This window comes from Triturus cristatus, chromosome 11 (genome assembly GCF_964204655.1).
Source record: "Triturus cristatus chromosome 11, aTriCri1.1, whole genome shotgun sequence".
Taxonomy (NCBI): Eukaryota; Metazoa; Chordata; class Amphibia; order Caudata; family Salamandridae; genus Triturus; species Triturus cristatus.
The window spans coordinates 58449748-58463968 of record NC_140594.1 but is presented as its reverse complement, the minus strand read 5'-3'; the positions used below and the strand labels follow the sequence as shown (position 1 = coordinate 58463968).

At 49.3% G+C, this 14221-nt stretch overlaps 1 protein-coding gene across 9 annotated transcripts in view; it reads left to right on the top strand.

Annotated features, from left to right (window-relative positions):
• ARVCF (ARVCF delta catenin family member) overlaps positions 1–14221 on the top strand; it is a 657174-nt gene that overhangs the window by 596284 nt on the left and 46669 nt on the right. For all 9 annotated transcript variants that reach the window (XM_085633794.1, XM_085633790.1, XM_085633793.1 and 6 more), the window contains 2 exons: positions 134–284; positions 2734–2926. In XM_085633794.1, coding sequence (XP_085489920.1) covers positions 134–284; positions 2734–2926 — 344 coding nt within the window. The remainder of the gene's footprint in view (positions 1–133; positions 285–2733; positions 2927–14221) is intronic.

The following is a 14221-nucleotide window of genomic DNA, read 5'->3' as shown; positions in this document are numbered from 1 at the left end:
GATGAGAATTGAAGGCGGTTGCGAGTTTAAGAGAATAGGGGTACCTCCACGTCCTGCCCTCACACAGGTGGACAGCTCCTGGGAGATTTGCAGCTGGTTAATGCATGTGCTTCCTTCCCTTCCACCCCATTAGTGGGCCACATACATCCGGGCCACGGTGCGGAAGGAGCGAGGCCTGCCCGTGCTTGTAGAGCTTCTCCAGTCGGATTCAGACAAGGTGGTGCGAGCGGTGTCCATAGCACTCCGAAACCTCTCCATGGATCGGCGCAACAAGGATTTATTAGGTGTGGATTCGATGTATCAGGTGGACCATTGCACAACTGTGAGCATCCGTGCCTCCTGTGAACTGACGCCCCTGTGCCCTAGCCACTGCTACTGTCCCTGTGCCCACGTCTGCTCAGCTGTCCCTTTGCCCTCGTCTGTTCAACTGTCCCTGTGCCCACGTCTGCTCAACTGTCCATGTGCCCTAGTCTGCGCAGCCATCCATGTGCCCTAGTCTGCGCAACCATCCATGTGCCCTAGTCTGCGCAACCATCCATGTGCCCTAGTCTGCGCAACCATCCATGTGCCCTAGTCTGGATAACCATCCATGTGCCCTAGTCTGCGCAGCCATCCATGTGCCCTAGTCTGCGCAGCCATCCATGTGCCCTAGTCTGCGCAGCCATCCATGTGCCCCAGCCAGGGCAACCATCCATGTGCCCCAGCCTGGACAACCATCCATGTGCCCTAGCCTGGACAACCCTCCATGTGCCCTAGCCTGGACAACCCTCCATGTGCCCTAGCCTGGACAACCCTCCATGTGCCCTAGCCTGGACAACCCTCCATGTGCCCTAGCCTGGACAACCATCCATGTGCCCTAGTCGGGACAACCATCCATGTGCCCTAGCCTGGGCAACCATCCATGTGCCCTAGCCTGGACAACCATCCATGTGCACGAGCCTGGACAACCATCCATGTGCCCTAGCCTGTGCAGCCGTCCATGTGCCCTAGCCAGCGCAACCATCCATGTGCCCTAGTCTGGACAAACGCCCATCTGCCCTATATCTGGGCAACCGTCCATGTGCCTGAGTCTGGGCAACCATCCATGTGCCTGAGCCTGGACAACCATCCATGTGCCCGAGTCCCTTACAACCATCCATGTGTCCTAGCCTGGACAATCATCCATGTGCCCTAGCATGCAAAACCATTCAACTGCCCTAGCCTGCGAAGTCATTCAAGTGCCCGAGCCTTTCTGTGTTTGAATATCCCTGTGCCCATGTACATTTGTCCCTGAGCTTTTCTGCGTCCAAGGCTTACTATTCCTGAACATCTATGCCCTTCCATTTTATTCCAAAACCACCTTTTGCCCTAGTCTTTCTATGCTAGAACACACGTGTGCCCGAGCCTTTTTGCGCCTAACACTCCCAGCGCACTATCATATCTGCTCCTGACCCCCGTTTCCTGGCCTTGTGTGCCTGAGTCTCCCTGTGCCCTAGGCTTTCTGTGCCTGGTTCTCCCTGTGCCCTAGCCTGTATGTGCCTGTGTCTCCCTGTGCCCTTGTGTTTCTGCAGCTTGTAAGGGTTGGCTCAGCCTCCGGTGTCTTGGGTGGACTCTGTTAATATAAAGTACAGGTGTACTTTGGCCCACAGGGTGGCACTGCTGTGCTATGGTGTTTTGAAAGTGTGGATCTGGGTTTGTTCAGGCTGCCCCTCCCCCGTCCTGGTCCACCCCCTCGAGTCACTATCCTCTACCTGTGGATTCAGACCCAGTCATCTGCTTCCAATCCTGTCCACGAGCAGTACGCCTCTTTCAGGGCCGCCTCATGTGAATGAAGACCCCACAGGAGCTGCTCCCAAGGAGATGGTGGGCTCTGCCTTGAAACACAGAGGACCAGCTGTATCAAAGAGAGCCCTAGTACTGGGTGCCATTCCAGATGGTACACTAGCGCATACCAAAGGGAAATGCATGGTAAAGCAGGGTGAAGACTGATTTGCATATGGCTTGAGTCAAATCTGAGGTGGCACGGTATGCAAAATAAGGATGGACTGGAATGCAGCCCGAGTAATTACCAGTGGCTGAGATTAATTCCAGCATTCCATCCATCACTTTTCTGTATACTTATTGTCTCACCCTAAGTGGGACGGGTACACCCAGACATGTGTCCTATGCACACTTAGTCACTGGAACCAAGCTATACCTGGCTGATGATTCCCTAATTTGGCCAAACAGGTCCTGGGTTGCTTGTGTTCTGGTTCAGGGAGGAGCTGGTCTTGCAGTTCAGTCTGGACTGTTCTTAGTGGAGCAGGTTTAAGACTGATTTGCATATAGCTGTTCCAGACTAAGATGGCATGGTGTGCAAAATAACCATGGACTGGGATGCGCCAGAGTAATTACCATTGGCTGAGATTAGTTCAAGCATTCCATCCATTGTGTATACTCTAGAAGGCCAGATGGTACACACCTCCCAAACCTCTTTCCATCTGCCATGCCCTGAAGGTGAGGGTGTCTGGTGTGTTGGGGTAACTTGTCAGGTGCCTTCTAAGCCTACTGACCTGTGTCCCTGGTTACTGACCTGTCCCCCTCTCTCCCTCCTCCTGTTCCTTATCAGCAGCCCCCAGGATTCAGCTCATAGTGGGCAGTATATACAAAGATATCCCTTGACACCTAGCTGCACTTTCTCCTCTGGTTGTGTTCCCGCCACAGTTGGTTTTGGCGGTTTTCAAAAGTTTCAATAAATACCTTTCTGTATTCCAGGGAGCTACGCCATGGACGAGCTGGTGAGGAATTTGCCAGGTGGGCAGCAGAGGCCAGCCAAAAACCTTGAGGAGGACACAGTGGTGGCAGTGCTGAACACCATTCACGAGATTGTCACTGACAGCTCTGAAAATGCCCGGTCCTTGATTCAGACCCAGGGCGTGGAGAAGTTGGTGACCATCAGCAAGTCCAGGTGAGTCTGAGACAGCTAAAGAAAGATGTACACAAATGTAACCTGACCCACATTAACCTGGTATCCACTGCAGAGTGCTAACAGAAAGTGAAAACCACTGCAATCTAGTCCCAGTGACATATTAGCATAAAGTAAGACTTTCAACAACATAGTAATTGAAATTGCGCTGTAGTACACGAATAAAACGACTTGCTGCAGCCCACTCGCAGAAAGGGAATCCCACTGGAACATGGAAGGAGAAAGCAAAACAAGCTGCAATACACTGGGGAAAACCAAAATGTGCTGCCACAAACTGATTGAAAGTAACAACAGTTCTAGCATAGTAGCAGTAAGCAAGAACCTTTGAAGCGTACTAGCAGAAAGCAAATCACTATGCAGCATACTAGAAGAAAGCAAGAACCACTGCAGCGTACTAGCAGAAAGCAAAACATGCTGCAGCATACTAGAAGAAAGCAAGAACCACTGCAGCATACTAGCAGAAAGCAAAACATGCTGCACTGTACTAGAAGAAAGCAAGAGCCACTGCAGCGTACTAGCAGAAAGCACAGCCTGCAGCAGCATACTAGCAGAAAGCAAAACAAGCTGCAGCGTACTAGAAGAAAGCAAGAACCACTGCAGCGTACTAGCAGAAAGCAAAACATGCTGCAGCGTACTAGAAGAAAGCAAGAACCACTGAACCGTACTAGCAGAAAGCAAAACATGCTGCAGCGTACTAGAAGAAAGCAAGAGCCACTGCAGCGTACTCGCAGAAAGCAAAACATGCTGCAGCGTACTAGAAGAAAGCAAGAGCCACTGCAGTGTACTAGCAGAAAGCACAGCCTGCAGCAGCATACTAGCAGAAAGCAAAACAAGCTGCAGCGTATTAGAAGAAAGCAAAACATGCTGCAGCATACTAGAAGAAAGCAAGAACCACTGCAGTGTACTAGCAGAAAGCAAAACATGCTGCACCGTACTAGAAGAAAGCAAGAGCCACTGCAGTGTACTAGCAGAAAGCACAGCCTGCAGCAGCATACTAGCAGAAAGCAAAACAAGCTGCAGCGTACTAGAAGAAAGCAAGAACCACTGCAGCGTACTAGCAGAAAGCAAAACATGCTGCAGCGTACTAGAAGAAACAAGAACCACTGAACCGTACTAGCATAAAGCAAAACATGCTGCAGAGTACTAGAAGAAAGCAAGAGCCACTGCAGTGTACTAGCAGAAAGCAAAACATGCTGCAGCGTACTAGAAGAAAGCAAGAACCACTGAACCGTACTAGCAGAAAGCAAAACATGCTGCAGCGTACTAGAAGAAAGCAAGAGCCACTGCAGCGTACTAGCAGAAAGCAAAACATGCTGCAGCGTACTAGAAGAAAGCAAGTACCACTGCAGCATACTCGCAGAAAGCAAAACAAGCTGCAGCGTACTAGAAGAAAGCAAGAACCACTGCAGTGCACTAGCAAAAAACAAAACATGCAGCATTGTACTAGAAGAAAGCAAGAATCACTGCAGTGTACTAGCAGAAATCACAACATGTAGCATTGTACTAGAAGAAAGCAAGAACCACTGCAGCATACTAGCAGAAAGCAAAACATGCTGCACTGTACTAGAAGAAAGCAAGAGCCACTGCAGCGTACTAGCAGAAAGCACAGCCTGCAGCAGCGTACTAGCAGAAAGCAAAACAAGCTGCAGCGTACTAGAAGAAAGCAAGAACCACTGCAGCGTACTAGCAGAAAGCAAAACATGCTGCAGCGTACTAGAAGAAAGCAAGAACCACTGAACCGTACTAGCAGAAAGCAAAACATGCTGCAGCGTACTAGAAGAAAGCAAGAGCCACTGCAGCGTACTCGCAGAAAGCAAAACATGTTGCAGCGTACTAGAAGAAAGCAAGAGCCACTGCAGTGTACTAGCAGAAAGCACAGCCTGCAGCAGCATACTAGCAGAAAGCAAAACAAGCTGCAGCGTACTAGAAGAAAGCAAAACCTCCTGCAGCATACTAGAAGAAAGCAAGAACCACTGCAGCGTACTAGCAGAAAGCAAAACATGCTGCACCGTACTAGAAGAAAGCAAGAGCCACTGCAGTGTACTAGCAGAAAGCACAGCCTGCAGCAGCATACTAGCAGAAAGCAAAACAAGCTGCAGCGTACTAGAAGAAAGCAAGAAGCACTGCAGCGTACTAGCAGAAAGCAAAACATGCTGCAGCGTACTAGAAGAAAGCAAGAACCACTGAACCGTACTCGCAGAAAGCAAAACATGCTGCAGCGTACTAGAAGAAAGCAAGAGCCACTGCAGCGTACTAGCAGAAAGCAAAACATGCTGCAGCGTACTAGAAGAAAGCAAGTACCACTGCAGCGTACTCGCAGAAAGCAGAACAAGCTGCAGCGTACTAGAAGAAAGCAAGAACCACTGCAGTGCACTAGCAAAAAACAAAACATGCAGCATTGCACTAGAAGAAAGCAAGAACCACTGCAGCGTACTAGCAGAAATCACAACATGCAGCATTGTACTAGAAGAAAGCAAGAATCACTGCAGTGTACTAGCAGAAAGAAAACAAGTGCTGCAATGGACTAAAAGTTGGAGATTTGTTGTCTGGATTTTGACCTGGTAGGGGAACAGACACCCCCCCCCACCCTTCACAATATTCACACTGGACTGCTGAGAATTCTAGATCAAGGGACCTCACCCTTTTAATGTTACTGGGTCCGTCTGCAGCTTTCGACAACCTTGACCATGTCCGCATGCTTCAATGGTGGTCAGCACATACCAACAACCTTTCTCTTCTTTGCTGTCAGACTGTCCGGTTGAGTTCGGTTTGGTTGGTTGGGGTGCACCATTGCTCTCTGCCTAATCATACTCGATTTAACTTTGGGTTCCAGTCACTCCCCTCTTTTATTCAACATTTATAATCAGCCATTGCATGAGCTTCCTTGTGCATCGAAGGTGGAAGTCCACAACTGGTCATTAGTTCCCTATCTGGAAATCCTGCACGAGGCCAGAGCACTACGAAGGAGGCTTCTGCAAAAGTTCATTACTGGTTGAACAACAACTGTCGATCAGCCAGAAAGGAGCTTCCTTTCCAGAAACTATTAAGACTTGGCTCTTCCAGAATGGGTCCCTTTAAATCTCCTTAACGAGTTTGTGCCGCACTTTCTGCGCTGGGATGCCTACGGGTAGCTAAGCGCACTATAAGTGCTTTATAGAATAGCCTTAACTCGGCAACACGACTTCCTGATGGTCGGTACAGATATAGACAATCTTACAAAGTAGCAGTGATACGTAAAATGTTTGCAAGTTGACGGTGTAGAAACGTCAGTGAAGTAGAGATCTTGGGTGTCCTACTGGACTGAAAGATGCGCATTTGTGGTCAGAGCAACACAACAGTAGCTTCCTCCAGTTACTGTTTCCGGCTCCTTGGGTGGACGCCTGTAGCTGCATGAACTGCAAAGAGAGTATGTTGCAAGGACGCTTGGAGGGGCAAAGGTTGGCTTTCGAGATTCCTTATTTGTCAATACTACTAAGTGTAACCCTTCTAAGTGGCGTGTGAAAATACCTCTGCACCTTTGCAGAGTCAACAGTTCCCATCTCTAAAAGGAATGGACCGGCTGCCAGCGATGGCCGTAGTGAAGTTGTAGGTTCTCACACTTACTGACCGATCCATTTTCCGGTCAGCTCCATAGTACCTGGAGTTTCGCTCGACAACCGAGTAGTCAAGCGTTCCTTACTCGATCCAGCGATCTGTGGAACGCACCACTTTATCAGTTACAGCGCTGGAAACAGTTACTCCCATTCAGGAAAGTCTTGGAAAGTCTCTTTTTTTGTTTTGTTCAAACTTGGATCTGTTATGACTTGCATTCTGCAGTGCATGGTTTCCCCAGTGTCTTTAGCACTGCGCATATCTGATGTTAAAGCAGGCACGCAACACCCACTGGGCTCAAATGGCTTCAGTCCCCCCCCTCGTGTGTGACAACCCGGGCTGAGACAGCTTCCCGGGCACACACACAGACAGTTTTTGAGCTGCTGTGGGCTGGCTGGTCTGACGTCTGTCTTATTGCAGCCTCACTCGAGTACTTCACAGGTCTTTAAAAGACCATTTGCTTGTTAACGAAGCTTTGTTGTTTTTTCACCCCTTCTTAGAGCCCCTGCATCTCCACTCTGCCTACACCTGGAAGAATTTTGTATTAGCTCCACCTCCCCCCCCCCCCCCCCCCATCCCCCCTGAAATTTGGCTCTGGTTGCGCCTCTATGTTGTAGACTAGTAGACACAAGACCTGCTGAATTGTATTAACACAGAGCAAGTGGCCTTGTCGCGTAAATACGCAATAAGATCCGCTATGAGTTACGAAGAGGGAGGAAGGGCTCTACTTCTCTACGGCAGTGTCTTCGCTTGCTCGGCTCTGGGTCATTCCAGCACTCATGCCCAACAACCATTGTCTTAGTCAGTTTACAGTGAGGAGCTTTTCTATGTTATGTTATGCACTAGTGTGTTCTGTGATTGGGTAGCTTGTATAATGCTGCGTTGACCAATTACTGGCTTCTTGCTCCCTATGCAGACTACAGTCTGCGCTAGTGGTCATCCAGCGGAGATCTCCTACTGACGGAACATTATTCCAGAGTCGTCTTTGGTGTTGGTGTGTCATTTGGGGGGCGAGGGTTATCCTTTCCATGGAGAGGGGTCAGTGGTCTGGTGTGGCTTGCAGCCTTCGAACCTAACCCTTGAGAGAGTCAACTCTGGGTGGGCATTCAAGTCTGTCGGCCCTCGGCCTGTGCTGTGGCAGCTGATGGTCACCTGTCCCAAGTTTGGGTCGGATGGATCGTTTGTGGTTACTTGGTGTTGGATTCTTCTGATGATGATTTGTGCCAGGAGCAGGCAGGTGTACTGTGGTACCGCTCCTGGCTGATCAGGTCCAGGAATTAAAAATCCTGGTGAGGTGTTAGCATCTAGCATTCTTGACTTGTGTCTGTAGACTGGATAGAAGATAGTTGTAGGCTATCTCTACATGTCCTGGGTGTGTAGTATTTAAAAAAAAAAATGTATTTATCATTTTCAATTACAAAAACAACACCACGTTTAGTGACAATGGTACAGTTTGCAGTTATAGCAAATATAAAGAACAGTAAGACGCATAATTGTTCCACTGGCACAGTGAGGAGACATGTTACCCATTATGTACAAATCAATATCTGAGGACAGTGCCCACCTGGCACACCTGGCATTTATTACCATATAGTGCGTCGGTCTGCTGCGACCTCGGTGGATGGAAAGGGAAGGGAAGCAGCATAGTGCAAAATGCGAACAAACAGTAACAGCGTGGAGGCGTGGGCCCTTGGGAATCAATCCTGTGAGGACGGTCCCGAGTGCTGCAGGTAAGTGTGGAGGGGTTGGTAGATATTACGTGGGCGAATTGTGGGTGGCTCGATCAAGGCATATAGCTTTCTAGTTGTGTCACAAAATATGAGGCTTTTAAGCCACTGCACAGCAGTGGGCCAACGTCCACTCCCCCAACAGCGCAATCCCCCACTTCGCCAATAAAAGTGCAATTGCGGCAAAGCACCTGAACGCCTTTGGGATGCTATGCACATATCCCAGTACCGCAGCAGGGGCTCCGGCGTCAGTGCCACCTCCAATATCAGAAAAAGCTGTGTAAAGATGTCAAACCAGTAACTGCTGATATGTTGGCACGCCCATGCTAAGTAAATGAAGTCTGTGTCCTCAGCACTATATTTGGGAGATGTCGAGGGGCGGGTGGAATCAATCCTGGCCCTGAGGCTGCGAGTCATATAGGTGCGACTGCAAAATTTAAAATGCAGCAGTTTATGATTGGGGGAGACAGTAACACCAGATGTCGTCTGGCAAAGGGTACTGCAGGTCCTCCCTGTACACGTCGCGTGGTCTGTCGTCCACGATAGGTAACATGTCTGGACACGTGCGGTACAGCCTAGAGATCAAGTGGTCACCGTTGTCATCCTCTATAAGGGTGAGGGGGTGAAGTTGTCTGGGGCAATGGAGTACGAGGGAGTCTGGGCATGTAAAGCACTCTGAATACGATGCAAAATGAACCTGTCGAGTAGCTTACCCGTGGCAAAGCATGTGTCCTCTGCCCACGAGAGAGCATGCCTCCCCCAGAACAAATATCCAGCAGTGTGCAGCGCATATCGATTCAGGGTATGCTTGATAATGGCTTCTGCCATTGGGGGAGCCAGTGGTTGTCTGCAAGCAATACGGCAGAGGAGTATCACCGCCCCATTTCCAGAAGGCGCGTTAAATGGCGCCATGCCCAACAAGTAGTGGGAAGAGGCTGTATGTCCGTGGGGTCCAATGGCAGCCCTGTGGGAAGATTGGCATTCAGTGGTGTATCTCCCGCCAAATCCCGGTCAATATGGTCATTAGGAAGGCGAGCGTCTCTATGGTTCCAATGGTACGCGTATTGACATTGAGCGACCCAGTATTAAAGGTGAAAGTGTGGCACGCGAAGCCACCTCTTGCACAGGGAAGGACTAGTTCTTGCCAACCAACCCGCGGTTTGCGTCCCGCCCATATTAATTGCAACAAAAGACCTCGCAACTTGGCAAAAAAAGCATTAATGGGGGAATGGGAATATTGAGAAATCAATAAAGAAATCTGGGAAGGACAACTCATTTAATGATGGCCACGCAGCCAGCCAACGACAACTTTATCCATCTCTTGATTTGTGTGGTTAATTTACTCACAGCTGGATCATAGTTCAGGCGAAGGACCTGTTCCTTATCGCGAGTGATATGGATACTGAGTTATTTGACTGTGTCGTCACGCCACTGCAATGGGAGATCGCTTTGAATCTGCTGTGTGGCCACTGTCAGCGGAAAGAGCTCGAATTTGCTCCAGTTGAATAAGAGAGCCGAAAAACAACCAAATCTCTGGATCTCCTGAATAATGGGATGTAAATTTGCGTAAGGGTGTCCAAGGAAAATCAATATGTCGTCTGCGTAAAGCGATAGAAGCAGCGGGCCGATGTTGAACTGTAGCTCACATTTAATATGTTTATCCTGTAGATGCCGCACTAACAGGTCCATGACAATAATGAATAGGAGTGGGGAGAGTGGGCACCCCTGTCTGGTGCTCCTGATAGGTGTGAATGTGTATGTCAAAGAACCGTTGACACAGATAAGAGCTGCAGGATGAACGGATAGGAGATTGATTAGGGACGATCATTCTGCAATGTTGCAAAAAGAAAAGGCTACGCCAGAGAATCAAAAAGTTTTCTCCACATCGAGTAAAGCCACTGCTGCAGGGACCTCTGGAGGTATTCTGTTCAAAACAGAGAAGAACGTACCCACATTTTTGGATGTGTATCGATGCAGCATGAAGTCTGACTGGAGAGGGGAGATGATGGTTTCAAGAAGGAGAGACAGTCTAGTGGTAAGAACCTTAGCAAGAATCTTATTGTCAAAATTCTGTAAAGTCAGCGGTCTACAGGATTTGCAAGTGGCCCCTCCCTGGTTTTTATAGCAGAATTATTATCGGTTTGCGGAGCTTGTGGGGTTGTATACCCATCTCAAGTGATTCAGCGTAAAGCTCTAAAAGGCGGGAAGCAAGATGATGATGATGATTTGTAAAATAATCCCATGAGACCATCAGAACCCATCTATTTAGTCTATTGCTGTGATGATTTCCTCAATTCCTATTGGTTCATTCAAAATCTTTTTGCTGTGGAGAAGACAGCCAGACCATAGCCACCTCAGAGAGGTAGTCCGCCAGGGCGCTGCTATCCTCCGCATACTTAGAGGTGTACAGCTGGGTGTAAAAACATTGCAATTCTGCCAGTACCCTACCATTATCTGAGGTCCGACCCCCTTCCTCAAGTGTGAGCTCCGGTATGTAATCGGACCCCCTCTGCGGACAGAGCATTCTCGCTAGCGTGCGGCCCAGGCACTCGCCCTCAATGTAGCGATTGGTCTTTGTAGATTTACCTAGGAAATGCACTTCACGGTCAGCCAATTCCCGGAATCCCTCCATCGACTTAGCACGCAGGTGGAGTTGGTTGTCATCTAAACTCCTAGGGGCATCTGCTTCTATACGCTGGAGAGTGGCTTCCACCTGCTCAAGGGACCGACGTATATTGCATAGTATACGGCACTGCTTAGTTATCACTACTCTACGGATGAAGGCCTTGAAGGCCTCTCAGAGAGTGGCCACAGAGCCTTCATTGAGTTCAAAATAGTCTGTGATGACAGTCCGAAGTTCCTCACGTAAGGCCGAATCGAGCAAAGCATGACAAACAAAACGGCATGTTTTACCCCTGCTGCCAAGAAACTGAACGTTTAAAACCATACACACTGGGGCATGGTCCGACAGTGTGCGGTTGGGGCATCTCACCTCGCCAAACCAGGGGAAGAGTGACAGAGAGGAACCAGAAATCAATTTGCCACCATGTGCCGTGGGGTGCACAATAAAAAGTGTGGCCCGGGAGTTGAGCATGTCGGTATCGCGATGCATCCCTGAGGGAGTATGAATCGCAAATGTCACGCAATATGTGTGTTGCACGAGGCTTACCGCTTGGGCCTGTCGCCATGGAGTCCACCGCCGGATTGAAGCATAAGCTGAGAATCCCCCAACTATGATATTGTCTGTATACACTTTCTCAAGACGTTTCATTAAGTCATGACAAAAATCAGGAACGTCAATGTTGGGGGCGCAGATATTTAAGTGCAGCATGGTTTGACCCTCCAGTCAGCCGGAAACCACCACGTATCTCCCCTCTGTACCTATATTACTGTCTATAAGGGAAAAGAGGACAGAGGGGTGGATTAGGATACATACCCCATGGGAATACAAATTGTAGTTGGAGAAATATCTATGTGGACCCCAAGCAGAGGCTTTAGTCATGGTGGAGCTCGGAGACAGGTGCTTCTCCTGCAAGAACGCAATTTCTACCCCGTGCCTAACCAGGTACTGCACAACCTGTATACCCTTGCAGGGGTTGTTAATGCCTCTAATATTCCAGGTCATGAATGGGATCTCTAGACCACCTGTCACAGGGCCAGGGGTAATTATCTACAATCGTCTTGTTGGACCAGTTAAGTGCAGCATCACAGTCCTCCTCACAACATGGTGTATAAAAATAAACACAAAAAACAACCCGATCCCAACCGCCACCCAGCCCGAGCAAAACTCTGCCCAGCAATGACCCGTATAAGAAAAAAGATGAAAAAATATCCAAAACAAACAAATAAACACGATGGTGTACAGCACCGAGGGTGGGCAACACCTCAACAGCAAGTCCCGTTGCAGGCTCATTGAAGCAGTTAACGATTGGGATAAGGTATACTTGTAAGGTATAAGGGGGGGACATATGATCTATCAGAAGTATCGGACATATTTAGTGACCAGACACGTCGACTCCCCTGAAGAGACCGCCACAGAACGTGATCTGCTTTGTCGGTTAACCAGGACCCAAAGGTAATGCGGATTCTCCTCGAAGGCTGTGGGTAGGAGCGTGGTGCTCAAAGTAACTGTAGTGACTCATTATAATTCTTGTCAGTCAGTGTGGAAAAGATCTGACTGTTCGTAGCCTGTAGATCCCGAGGGGATCGCGCAGGAGACTTCCTGGGGAGTTCAGGTCGTTCTTATTATATGACTTGCAAAACGCGTAGGCATCCGCTGGGGTGTTGAAGATACATGGCCTACCCTGTACATCCACACGAAGACGGGAAGGGTAAAGCATGCCATAGTGTGGCCCCATCTCCTTGAGTGAAGCCATCGCATCTGCAAACGTATGGCAGGCCTCCTGGACCATCATGGTGAAGTCAGGATAAAAGGAGATGGCGCTTGCCTGATATAGGACCTGGTCACGTTCATGCGCGAGTTGTAAAACAGTGTCTCTGTCTCTAAAATTCAGCATTCGGGCAATAATAGGACACTGCATCGGCCTCGGGGGAGGAGGGGGACCAAATGGGGGCGGTTACCGACCAGTGGCTCAGGCCGGTGCCATCGCCCGCTCACTCCACCCCATCCTTAGATGTCTCTCACCCGTGGAGGTACTGGTGTCAGTGGAAGCCGCAGTCAAAGCGAGAGTGACACCTCCCACAGCATCAGGAGGCAGCCGACAGTTCAGACATGGCAGACAGTGGCCCATCTTGCACCGCGGCCAGATTCGGCCACTGACAGAATAATGCGGCAGGGCCGAAGTAATGCCACTCTGCTGTACTGGATTCCGCCACCCTGCAATGATCGGGCCCAATGGCCCAGGACAGGTCCCGCAAGCAGGTGAGCCTGTGCTGTTCAAGGCACAGCAGTGGAACCAAGCGAGGTTCGGTAGCCCTGGCCTTGGGCTCACTCGCTGCCTCTGATGCCGCAGGGTCCCTGAGGTGCGCCAGGCTCACCGCGCTGCCCTGACAGGATCTTCCGCAGCTCTGGGATCCATATCGCAACCGGGGGGGGGGGGGGTTGGGTTTATCAGTAAGGTAGCAGGTGAGCCAGACTCCTCTAGGTCCGATGGAGATGGCCCCCGAGTACGTATTTATCAGTTCATGTGGGGAACTTGCTGGCAGAGCTTCAGTGCCGTGCAGCCATCTTGGTCACCGGCCTGGCCACACGCCCCTGTGTGTTTAACATTAATAATGTTGATTGGACTCTAAACCTTGTCCCAGGTTCCAGAGTTTCCCTGTCTATCACTTCTTAAATCCATTTTCCTCTAAGGTGCTTGGGCTGGTATCATTCTTCATTTATTTTCTTAATCTTAATCTCTTTCTTACTTTTGTGTTTTTTCTTACCTTGCCATTTCACGTATTTGTTTTATTTTAGGGCTTTCCCTTTTAGCGCTGAAACCCCGGCAATACAGTCATTCAAATGCCTCCTTTTCTCCATAAATAGCATTTTCAATACCATTTATTACACACGAGTGCCCTCCTGTGGTCATTTATGGTGGGAACCTAAGGCACTTACCACAGTAACCTTAATAAAGCCCTGAATCTGTTCCCATGGCTTCTTCTCCTCGATTTCCCTTAATTATCAGAGATGGGAGTCTTTTCTCTTCTTGTTTTACGGAGTCTGTTGGTAGATACTGTCTTGATTTTTGTTTGTTTTTTATTTGATGCTCTGTCCTCATGATATTTGAAGTTGTATCCTTCCGGCTGCGTGTACAGCCAGAGCAGCCTCTGTCTTTGAAACTTCCATCCCGAATCAGGCTCCCTTCTTGCAGCCGGAGGATGTATCCAGGGAGTGCTACGACTGACATTTCTATCCCAGTGGCAAGACAACCTCTGGCTCTGAAAGCTTCTGATTTTTGGGTGTCTCATGCAGGTGCTGAGCCTGACACTTTGTCTGACATATTTCATCTGCGGA